At 50.0% G+C, this 12,299-nt stretch overlaps 1 protein-coding gene across 1 annotated transcript in view; it reads left to right on the forward strand.

The window, feature by feature from the left end:
* The window catches only part of ZNF407 (zinc finger protein 407), a 320,185-nt gene that overhangs the window by 196,467 nt on the left and 111,419 nt on the right, over positions 1-12,299 (forward strand). Inside the window, exons 5-7 of the mRNA XM_054583786.1 lie at positions 2,888-3,054; positions 6,444-6,527; positions 11,587-11,707. Of these exons, the coding sequence (XP_054439761.1) occupies positions 2,888-3,054; positions 6,444-6,527; positions 11,587-11,707 (372 nt within the window). The remainder of the gene's footprint in view (positions 1-2,887; positions 3,055-6,443; positions 6,528-11,586; positions 11,708-12,299) is intronic.

The following is a 12,299-nucleotide window of genomic DNA, read 5'->3' on the forward strand; positions in this document are numbered from 1 at the left end:
CTCGTTAGACGGGGATGAGCGAGCGGGGCGTGGCCTGGGCCCAGCTCCGCTGGCAGAGACCCGTTTCCTCAGCGCGTGGGTCATGCCTGCGCTGCAGCCTGTCACGTATTTTTTCTTTTTAGTTTAAATTATAAATGTTTGAACATTTAAAAATTAATTTATTCAGTAAAATGTTTAGAATACCAAAGAAAGGAGCTGAACCGAATGTGGAGGCCACGGTTATTGTCGTCTGGGACCATAGCTCTTGCCGGAAGGAGGCAGCTCGGTCATTTCCCCTGTGGCCACAGGAAGCAGTCCCAGCTCGTGAAATAAGCCCAGAGGAGGGGGGCGGGGTGGAGGCCGGGGGGATGGGGAAGGGGAGCCCCGGGCAGCGGTGGGGCCCCAGCGCCGTCAGAGTCCGCCATGCGCCAGGGCGCCCCCCTGCTCCCCGTGTGGCCCCCGGGGTGCCCCGAGTGTGTGGACAGTGGCGCTGTGGCCAGGCACCTGCACGGCCGGACACAGGGGGCCCGGCCCCACTTTCCAGCTCCGCGGCTCTGCGGACACGGCTCGGCCCAGCCTCCCTCCTGGGGCCTGGAAACTGCGCGGCCTCTGGGAACCCTTCCTTCACCTGCCCTGGCCGTTAACCCCTGCTGCTCCTTTTAAACCTGTGATGGCATTGTACCCCTCCCCTCCCCCACCTCTCCCGCGGGGGCCCCCCCCCCCCGGACCCCCGGCCCCACGCCCTGGCGCCGCTTCCCTGCGGAGGCCTCCCCGGAGGCCCGTGGGCCGCAGCTCCTCAGGGATGGGTCCTCCCAACCTGCCGCTGCGCGGGCGAGGCCCCTTCTGTGCGGCGTCTGAGACCCGCTGTGGGTGGCGCCCCGAGATCACACCCAGATGACAGATGTCACCTCCATAGGGCCTCTTGATGTTGGTCACCAGCCCACGAGCCGATTTTCCTAAAGCAACTGGGAAACACGCGAGGTTTTCTGAAAGTCAGGCGGTGGCCTCAGTCCTTTGTTATCTGGCTTTTGTCATTTCGTGACAGGCGCTGAGCTCCGGTTTAACATTTTTATTACATGTGAATAATAGAGTACATATATTGAGGTTTCATAGATGTAATTTTGTTAAATGTACATCATGGTAGATTTAAAAATGAGGGATTTATTTTGTCATTCATAAAGTTGTAATACAGTCTGGAGAAACTATTTGTTAAAAGATAGCATCTACTTAACCTCCTTATTTATTTCTTGTAGGAGAAGGTTAGATCCACAATAAATACACGAAGAAATAAGTAGATAGGGGAATTTATCTTGGAAATAAGATCCCTGTCATGGTTTTGAAATGTTAAATGCATGAAGACCCGTCAAAGAGATATACGGACATGATATTTTTTTACAGTGCATTTCAAAGTATTTAGTTACATTTGTCATTCTGTAGTACCAGTAAGCAATGATCACAAGATACAGTAATTTCAAAATCAGTCTGAGTTAATGGGTGTAAATACAGTGTCTCACATTTTATAGATATATTAATTGACAATTTTAATATTAATGAAGCACTTTAGATATTTTATATGACAGTCCTGAAATATTTAGCAATTTTTACTTCTGTTGCATTTAAGACCTAATGTTATAAAAATACAAATATATATAGCAGATAGCCTGGCTTTTATAAAAGGTAATTTCATAATTTGATTAAAACAAATTTTTGAAACTCTGAATGATTAATCTGTTAAAGTAATCTACATTTTCCCAAAAATGAGAAAGTGAATTGTTTGGAGCTTAGGATTCTTTTTCTACCCTTATGAGGTGAAGGAAATTTTTAAAAACGTAGTTAAGGCCTTTATGCAAAGAATACATTCTTCTTACACCTCCATATTTATATCATAACTTAAACACAGGTATTGTAATCCTCTTTTTAATTGCATTAACTTGCTAAACATCCAGACCAGCTTATGACAGTCAAATCAAGCTGCTGTAGTTTTCCTCTTTTGTATCATAGTGCTTATCCACTTACTAAAATATTTTGATTTTAAATATTGGGTTTTAATTTGCTTTTATTTGACTGTTCATTATCCCAAATTAATTAGCTGGACACCGCTTTATTAGGCATAGGGATGGCTTTAACCTACATTGCATCGGAAATAAAATGCAGATTTTAGCCATGACTCCATGAAGACAAGTGGAAAGGGACAGACGATTAACCAGAGGGAATATTAGGGCTCCTGTTAATGGTTCATGTTGCCTTGATTATTGACGGCACCTTTACCTGTGAGCTGAGGGCTGAGATGCTGTCTAGTGTGAGTGCTGTTTTGTTATTTTCAGGCTTTTTTCATGTAGGAAATAATTGAGGCTTATTTTTCGCCAAAGCTTATTTGACTGAGGTATAACTTTATGCTTATTCTTGTCAAGGTCAGCGCTTGTCGCCGCTGAGGGGTGGCTCCAAGAGACCCCTGTGCAGGGGCGCCCTCGGGACCCCTCCCCGGGGGCTCGGCACGGGGCGGCCGCCCTCTGTCCCGGAGCTGGGCTGCCGCCGGCCGGCGGCGGCGGGGCGGCGCGGAGCAGGCTGTCGGCGCAGTTTAGTGTGGATGGCTTTTCATTTAGCCTTTGCTCTGACAGCCCATGCCCTGGATAAGTGGCGTCGGCCCGGGCAGGTGAAATCTATTCTCACATTTGCCTCAGGGGTGACTGGACTGTAACAGAATTTTTCAAACCCGTGGGGCCCAACCGCAAAGCAGAGAATAAATGGCTGAAGTGCCAGGCCTCGACAGCAAAATCAATGCCTGGTTATACAGACATGACAGGCCAGGTCGGCTGCGCTCCCTGCGCCCGCCGCACCCCGGGGCTTGGGCCCGCCGCCTCCGGGCCCGAGGGCGCCGCTCTGACCCCTCTGCCCTCTCTCCCTGCAGGAAGTTCACGTGCCACCTGTGTGACAGGAGCTTCACCGAGAAGTGGGCCCTGAACAACCACATGAAGCTGCACACGGGGGAGAAGCCCTTCAAGTGCACCTGGCCCACGTGCCACTACTCCTTCCTCACTGCCTCGGCCATGAAGGACCACTACCGGACCCACACAGGTGCCCCGGGGGCCGCCGTGGGGCGCTTGGGGGCTGTGGGTGGGGGCACTTGGGGCTGGGGGGCGGGGTCACACCAAGTGACCTTGGAACGCGTCTCCGTGGAGCTGTGCATGCTGCACGCGTGGGGGCTTCTGCAGAGCGAGTCTCCCCTGCAGGAGCTTATTGCTGTCTGCGCGTGCGCACACAGCGTCGCAGGCACCGTCTCCGTGCAGGCCTCCGGGGCAGAGCTCACCGCCTCTCCTCCGTTACCCGGGCAGGCATGGCGCCTTCGCGTGTGCATTAAATCTTGGCTTATGTGCCATTTAAAACTTTTTCACCCAGTTAACACTTCTTTTAGGAGAATGTTCTCAGATCTAAGAGTTTGTGATGACATACACAGAGACTTATCTGAATTGAGCCACTGTGAATTTTTAGATAACATATTTAAAAGGTGCAAATTCATATACACCTAATAGCAAAACATTTAAAGAGTATATGGAATTTAAACCCTCTGATGGAGAGCAGCACCCAGTCTGTACCTGCGTGAGGCATGGCTTCCCGCCTGTTCAGTGTTGATGGCATGTTTTTGATCTCTGAGGACAGGGGCGCTCAAGTCCCTGCAGGCGCCCCTCCCTCCCCAGAGCTGTGGTACTGGGAGCCACCTGGTGTTTTGGGGTCCTCCTTCCTTTCACACCTCTCAGAGAGGATCATATTTCAAGGGAAAAAATAAATTTTAATCAGCATTCCCAAATGTTCCTCTGATTGCCAAGAACCCCCTATTATTGTTAGGAATTATAGGTTCCGAGTCCTCCTGGAGCCGAGGGCGGAAGCCCGGGCCGCCGCAGCCTCGCTGACAAGGGCGTTGACGATTTAAGGTCTCCAGCCTGCCCTGAGAGATCACTTGTATCGAACAGCAGATGAAAAGCCAGTGCAGATGTAATTTATCGTCGGCGTTTCCTTCTAAAGAATAATTGTGGAGACTTGGCTGGATCAATAATATGGATTTTTGTTGTTAGGTCTTGTAGTCTGCACCATAATGAGAGATAGGGGACAGTGGCTGTTTTCTAATAGAAAATAAAGGATTGGTTTCCATGTCTTTGTACATTTGAATGCAAAATGGCACACATGAAACTAATTCAAGTTGTTAAGAAAAGTCTCCTACTGTATCTCTGCTATCATGTAAATATGGCACGCTACATGAACCCGCTTCACACGGAGGGAAATATTACGTGTAGTTTGTGTCTTAAATTTTTTTTTTTTTTGAAAAATACTCTATTGCCCACTCTCCAATGCTACGCCCCTTGCCCCCTCAAAAAAACAAAAACAAAAAACGGTGAGTGAAAATTGAGTGTGGCATGACAAACGCGTCAAGCCACCGATGTAAATCTCACGTACAAGACATCGCAGACGAACACCGAGTGAAACCCCGCACACCAAAGTCAAGGTCACTAGCGCATCTAGCACCAAATCCCACGGAAAAGTCGTGTTGTCTTTGTGCCGATGCCCAGGTGGACCCAGGAGGGGAACAGCGTTGCGTGCGCACAGGCAGCGTGTGCACCTGTGAGGAACACACACCACAGGGGTTTCTGTGTTTGGGAGTGTTTGTGTTTTATAGGAAAAATGCGGGTCACAGAGTTTAGCAGGGAGAGAGGCGGATTGTTCCCTCCGGGATCTGCCGCAGGGGAGGGCGCTCCCTCTTCCTCGTCTTGGCTGCCACACACCGCCAGGGGCACACGTGTGCGTGCCTTCCCACACGCCCACGGGGTTCATGCCCACCAGACGGTGGCCGGGGGCACATTGTGGAGAACAGTTCTGCCTCAACTTAGACGAGTATGTTAATAATAACGAGCAAATTATCTTGGCGGATTTAAAAAAGTGTATGTTCAATGTTCTTTAATTGATAATACAGCTAGTTAGAAAGATTTATATTTCTAATTGATTAAGTGATTAAAGGAGTGATTATAATTAAACTTTATTCTTCACAACCCATCTATTCTATTATTTTTTTCTGTATTGAAATAGTGATGTCAAGGAATAAACTTAACCCTTAGACAGGAAAGTAAAGATAGGCAAAATGTTTAAATGCAGCTTTATTTTAGAAATGATGATAATGAATGTTTAAACATACACCTGTGAAGTAAGATTAAACGTAGATTGGTTAAAACTCTATTAATGATGCATGTTCACTTCAGCTAGAAAAGCTAGTCATGCTCCCACAGGGAACACCTTTCTGATGAACTGAGTTGTCCCGCCCTCTCCTAGTCCCTGTTGTTTCTAAGCCTCCAAAGGTGGCCCCTGCTTCCCAGCGCCCTGAGCCAGGCCTCTGCCTCGGCGCTCGACGTGCTGAGAGCAGAGCAAGCTGACTCGGACAAACCCTTGCAGGCTTGCTGCATTAAAACATCTAAATGAGCAAAGTAGATTAAGGGGCGGGGGGGTGATTCATTTTGTTTTTGGAAAACCATTGTGTAATTTCACTGAATCTCCCCAAGGTTAGCGTTTTTATTCTCGCCGGCCCTGCCTCGTGAGCCTTGTGGGACGCACTGCCCGGCTTGCCGGCACTTACTGTCTGAGTACGCGGCAGTGGAAAGATAGATTGCATTTATAACACGTAGGGCAAATGTTGGCTGGTGTGAAAATGCTTTAAAAATGAGCATTTACACACTTTTCACAAATCCTGAGGCTGCCAGATCTGCCTCTAATTGTTGCGGAGGTTTCCAGTCCTGAGTTCTCATTGCAGAGGAACAGTAGGAGCGTTCGTATCGTTTCTGTATCAGCCCTTGACTTCCGTTTCTGGGCCGTAGCGTCTGAGCCGCGTCCACGGCACTGAGCTGCTGCAGGTGCCTGGGGGGGGAGGGGCGCTTCATTGTTACCTGGGATGCTCTGTGTGTGCACGGAGACCATTTCATTCTCGTTATTAAGTAGGAAGTTATTAAAGAAGACCCTGATAGAATCAGGGAAAACCAATTCAGTATCCTTCAGTTGTTAGACAATTCAATAGGTTTTATTTAAGCAGAATCATATATACTGTATATTAACTATTCCAAGCAATCTTTACTCAGCTCAGAAAGGCCAGATGTATGGGAATTGTAAAAAATCAGGATATGCATAAAAACTGTTCAAGTGCATAAAGCAGCCCCATCTGGAAGACATCTACCAGAAATGAAGTTGTACAAAACCATTCCATTGATAATAAAGCTAATTTTTATGGGTCTGACAAGTATGTAATTATGTTCAGTGGTGCTTTTCAGATTTTATCACAGTCAATAAACCGCAGTGGTAATTTCATTCCCATTTGACATATTTACATGGAAACATTTGATTGGAGGAATTAGTAACCCTGAAAGCCTTGATAGATATGTTTTAATGATCTGTGACCTCCGCAGTCCCTCATGTGTTTGTTGTTGCAACAGGCGAGAAGTCGTTCCTGTGCGACCTCTGTGGCTTCGCGGGCGGCACGCGGCACGCCCTCACCAAGCACCGCCGGCAGCACACAGGTGAGTGCGCTGCGCATGCCCACCGGCCCCTCTGCCTGCCTGGCAGCCATGTGCTCAGGGCACCAAGAGTTGCATTTGCCTGTCGTAAGGTCTCAGCTACTCTGTTTTCCTCTTGAAAATCAGGCCTACCGTGTGCCTCACAGGCCCGATGGCCTCTGCAAATTCTTGCTGACCAGGAGGGCAAAGAGTCTGTCCTAGAGCAGAGTTTGCGCAGGCTGCTCTGCCTGTTCCCCATGGGTGGGGTCGGGGTCCGTGTTCCGCTCAGGGCCCTTTCTCTGTCCGTCTGCCGGTCATACACCCCTGCCCCTGAGGCTGCCCCCCACGTGCCCACAGCCTCCAGGCCTGCCGCTTTCTTGCCCTCTGGACCGCCCAACCCCAGCCAGCAGTCCCTCTGCGAGTGTAGCAAGCAGATGTGGCTCGCGGCCATCACTGCAGGCAGCTTCACCCTTAAGCGTGGACAGCAACAAGGAGGGCAGCGCAAGGGGTGTGGGCGTGGAAGGGGGTTGCTCTCCGTGTGTGCGTTCTCCGTGATTGAACAACACCAGCTGATGCCCGGTTAGGACCCCGCAGGGTGAGAGCTTCTGAACATCCGTGGAGACTGTTTGCCTGCTTGGTATGCGGTCATAGGTTCTGTAAGTGATGGTTGTAATGAAGTTACATGTGCCTGGGACAGTGCTGCGTGGGCCTTGTCCCCTCCAGCCGCCAGTGGAACCACGTTCCACTCTGAGAAGCCGTCCGGTTCAGACGGTAAGCCCTGTGGTAACACAGTTGGGAGCCAAGCGTTGAGCGTTTCTTACGGTGCCGCGAGAGGGGCTGAGTGCAGCGCGTCTGCAGCACATTTTGAGGCTTGCGCGTTGGGCGTGAACTGCAGGTGCCTGTAACGCCCACAGGGGCGTCTCTGGCCATCAGACACTCCACGCTAGCTGTGCTTTCCATTTCCGGAGCTCATATGCTTCGCGTGTCCCTCTGGGACGAGAGTCATGAGGACCCAAAGAGAAGTTTCCAGTGTTGAGCGTAGTGCTGGGGACACAGACGTCACTCTGCAGACTCAGAAGGGCACGGTAAGTCCCAGCAGCAGCCTGCTGCCCTGCATCGTTAGCCCAGCGACTTGAAGGTTCGGGCTGGGAGGTAGCGGGAGAGGCTGTGGGTGGGCTCAGCCCTTGCAGCTGCTGTGGAGGAGCTGGGAGCGCGTGGGTGGCATAGGACATTTGTGAGGGGGATTTTGTTCCTAGTGTTTTCACTTTACTGATGCCTGATCGTTGCCCTTGAAACGTCTCTGGTGTCACCCGGTCACACCCCGGGGCCAGGAGACCCTCGTGCATGCCACCTTTGCCAGCATTGGGTGTCCCCACTCACCTGCGGTGGGGACAGTCATGCCCTGCGCACCAGCGCTCCTGCGGATGGATCAGGGCCAGTGCCGCGCAGGCACAGCTTTCTGCTTGACCACAGCCCGGAGGCCCCTGTTTGCTGTTGACTTGGTCCTGGACCGGACAGTGTCCCGCAGACAGAGGCATCAGTCTTTGTGCCATTTACCTGCCACCGCGGCACAAGTTGTGCATGATGCCTTAGCACCAAAGCCCATCCTGAAGGCTGTGCACTTCGACCAGGCAGCTTAGTGCCTTGCGGCCTAGCCCCCAGCCTCTCACCCCTATTCCGGGTTTCTGAAGTCCAGGCAGCCCGCGGCCTTCCCCCCACAGCCAGCATCGCGTGGGGCAGATGAAACGGGCGTTTCTCTGCCACGTTCCTCTGTGGCGCGGCCTGCCTTTTCACTGCGGACTTCACACGCGCGTCACACTCAGCCAGGGGAGGGTGGCTCCCAGAAGAGTTCTGGCGGCCTCTGTCATTCCCTCCTGTGACTCCAACGGCCTGGGGCTGGCTCAGGGCCTCTCCCTCCCTGAAATGTGCTTTTGTCCCCTATCAGAGACCCTTGGCCCCGAGGGCCCAGGAGCCTGTCATCGGTGGGGTGGGAGAGCCGGGGACAGTTCCCCGGCCTCACGGCCCGGAGGGACCCAGTGGGCGCTGGCAGAGGCGCCTGACACTCAGGGCCGCGGGGCCTGCGTCCGGGAGGCCCCTCGTCCTCCCTGGACTCGGTCAGAGGAGCCCAAGGAGCCGACTGTTCCCGCGTGGCTCCTTTGGCCAGGACGGCGGCCCATGAGAAAAAGGATGCAGACCGCCGCGCCATACAAGGAAACTCAGGGCGGGGGCAGGACGTCTCCCCTGTGTCCGGCTCCTTGTGCAGGGTGCACACAGCCAGCCCTGTGGTGCCTGAGCAGGTCGCAGCCTGCTCACAGGTGTGCGCATCCGGCAGCTCTGCGGTGCTGAAGGCTTCGTGGGGCGGGCCCTGGGCACTGAGTACATTGGACTGTCCACGGGATGTTGTCCCCTTGCTAAGTCTTCAGAGGGGACCCACCTCTTTTCAGGCATTGACAGATACCAGGAAGCTGGGATTCTTATTTACAACCTGAAAGGTTTGCTTTCAAATTTTACCATCTAGAAGTTGAGTTTGTTTTTTTTCCTTTTTGGCTACATATTGAAACTAACAAACAAGAAGGTACACCTGTATTTCTGAAGTGTGTTTCCTGAAGAAATGATCATTCTGGCTAAAAAAAACCAAACAAACCCCACCCCAATTAACATGTTCAAACAGTCGTGTTGAACATGCCCCAGAATTAATGAGTTGCATGTGAGGTATCACGGGCAGGCCTGAGCCAACGCAGAGTGTGTGGACCGAGAGGCAGCCCCGCCCGCGCGGCCCTGGGCCCGCCCTGCAGGCCTGCTGGGGCTGGCGGCTCAGTGGCCATCGTTTGCCTGCTCTCTCAGCCCGCCTGCAGTTCACCGTTTCTCAGGAGTGCACAGCTTAATCTATACTGCTGTCAAGTTAAATATGAAGTAACAATTTACAGTTTATTGCAATATTATGCTAGCTTAATACGAACTTCAGATTAATAGAGTTATCAAAAATACAGTAAATGACATTATTCTTTAAAAGTGTTGTTTTAAAATTTAACTTGTATGACATAAAAATGCCATAAATTTAAATGAAAGAAACATTTGTCATGTTTTTTAAGGCCTTATGTTAAACCTCCAAACCAAGAAAATTAGCTCAGAAGGGCTGAGAGGGCCGTCAGCTCATAGCCGGGCTCAGACGATGCACCCGCTGTGCCCTCCCTTTCCCCCTGTGCGCCAGTCGAAGGTGTTTTCAAGACTTAGGTCGGATGGAGTAAGGAAACGTCAGAATGTATTTGTGAATTGGCTGAATTTAAAAAAATCTTCAAATTGTTGGACCCCTTGGATTCAATGCATTAAAAGCGGGAGGCGTGTACTGCCCCGCCGGAAGACGCGCACAGTAGCAGCAGGTGCGACAGTGCTGTGTCGGCGTACGGGTCGGCGATTGGCGTGCAGGAACCACTTACCCAAATTTTGTGGCACTCCAAAAAGCAGGTATTTTTTTGCCAGTCTATTGGGCTGACTAAAAAGTCCATTTAGTTTATTCCATAAAATAAGACACATTTTCCATGTCATCAATAACTTTATTGTTCTGGGTATTATGAGGATGTCGGCTACCTCCTGAGTGGTAGAACATCAATTGTCCTCTGTTAATGTCTCGATTTGATCACTGTCACCTTCCACTGGACTGCCCGACTGTGGAGCATCGTCCAGCAAGAGCTCTCCAGTGTGAAGCTTGGCAAACTGCTTGTGACACGCTGTGTCAGTCACGGCTCCTTCTCCGTCCGCTGCACAGACCTTCTTTTGCGTTTCAGTTGTGCTGTTTCCTGTCTTGAAATAATAAAGCATAATATGCCGACAGTGTTGCTTATTGTCTTCCACCTTCAATATTAAAATCACTATACAAAAATTCACCAATTTTGATAAGTTTTTAAAACATGCATGCTGATATGACAGGTGCCACCGTGCAGTCTCACAAAATTGTTTCAAATGAAGTTAAAGACAAATAAACACTACTAGAGCCATCATATGGAAAAAAACAAACGAACGTTTTGGCCACCCCCAATACATCCAGATGATTTCAACACGATATCAGTATGACATTCTCATCAATACCACCGTTTGTGCTCTAGGGGTTTGGGTGGGTGTGTGTCTGCCCTCCTAGCACCTTCCTATGCAGAGGCTCAGTTTTCATCTGAAACCCGTGATCTGTGTTTATAGCTGATAAAATCTCCTTCCCATTCCCAAGCTGGCCCACACTGACCTAAATATTTATAGAATAGGTGAATCCAGTATCGGTTATAAAATTTAAGTTTACATTAATTGAAGTTAAATAGCCACATTGCAAGCGCTCACTGGCCAGTGCAGCTGGTGGAACAGAGCACTGATGAGCCTCGGGGACTTGTTTGCGTGTGTGTGTGAGGGGTGGTGGGGGGCGGCCAGGAAGGCGCCCGGCAGAGGGTGAGCCGCGAGTCCCGTGGGAGCGGGGACCAGCTCGTGGTGAAGCGTGTGTGTGAGTAGAGCGGTTGGATGTGCCCAGGGGAGAGGACATGTAAAGTGCTATTTAATACCATTTTAAATGTTCCTTTGAAGCTTCTGTACTTTTGATTCAACTTAGCAAACTGTAATTTCTCTGTACCTCTAACAGTGTTTTAATTGGTATCAATTTATAGCTTTATTTTATTTTCTTCATATTTAAGATTTTAATAAATTGTACAACATATATTCAAAGTACATCTCTGATACATGCTTTTCCCTGGCTTTAGCCTCATGGAGATTTTTATAATGGCTCTACTATAACATATAGTTTGTCAGATAACTTCAAATACAGTGCTAGGCCAAAGCCATATTTGACATTCCTGTTTGTGTAAGGCGCGTTCGAACTGAAGAATGGATACCGTTCTTCTGTTACAGTGTAGAAATAAAAACCGGTGGCGTCTTCTTTCTCAGTCTGAGAATAAATATTCAAATGACCCAAATATGTGTAGTCCGTTGAACTATATTCTTAAAATTTCATGGAAATAAGTTTCTTTTTAGTTGCTAATAACAGGTGTAGCTCTTTGTTTCCAAGTATTAGAATTACTCACGTACCCCACTTCTTGATACGTTTCAGGAGAAAAGCCTTTCAAGTGCGACGAGTGTAACTTCGCCTCCACCACCCAGTCCCACCTCACGCGGCACAAGCGGGTGCACACGGGCGAGAAGCCCTACCGGTGCCCCTGGTGCGACTACAGGTAAGGGGGCCACCCCGGGGACGGGGCCCATTGGACTTACCCTCACAGAATGGTCTGTCGGGTCGACGTCTGCACAATTGAAAGCGTGATTCACTGCTTAGTTGGGGAATTCATTTTACCAACTATTTTTAGTGACTGTTTAAAATTGAAAAATTCTTTTCCATTTTTTATATTCTTTTCATTTGGGTTTCATAACCTTTGGGTACGCCCAAATTTCAAGTGGTTTTATTTCTTTTCCAAAGCAAGGAGTCACCCCAATTACTCAGCATGTGTGGTGTGTGATCTGTGCTGAGCGAGACACTTAGGCATTGGAGACAATGCCAGACAAGCGTCCTGCCGTGAAGGCCATGGTAGTAGAATAGGTGACCTGTCATGCGCCTAAGTAACCATAATGCGTGTCCACTGGGTGATCACAAAGCCAGGGGTGGGTTTGGAGAAGCTCAGCCAGAACCAAGTCCTCCCCGGGGAGCGAGCGGCTCCGCCACAGTTAGGGGAGGGGGCGGGCGCACGGAACTTCAGACACGTGATGTTCTGCGCGTGTCCAGAGGCTCGTGGCCTGGGGCAGCACGTCCGTGCCTATGCAACCCACGGC

This window comes from Pteronotus mesoamericanus, unplaced genomic scaffold (genome assembly GCF_021234165.1).
Source record: "Pteronotus mesoamericanus isolate MK-2021 breed Mesoamerican mustached bat unplaced genomic scaffold, CSHL_Meso_final contig_74, whole genome shotgun sequence".
Lineage (NCBI taxonomy): Eukaryota > Metazoa > Chordata > Mammalia > Chiroptera > Mormoopidae > Pteronotus > Pteronotus mesoamericanus.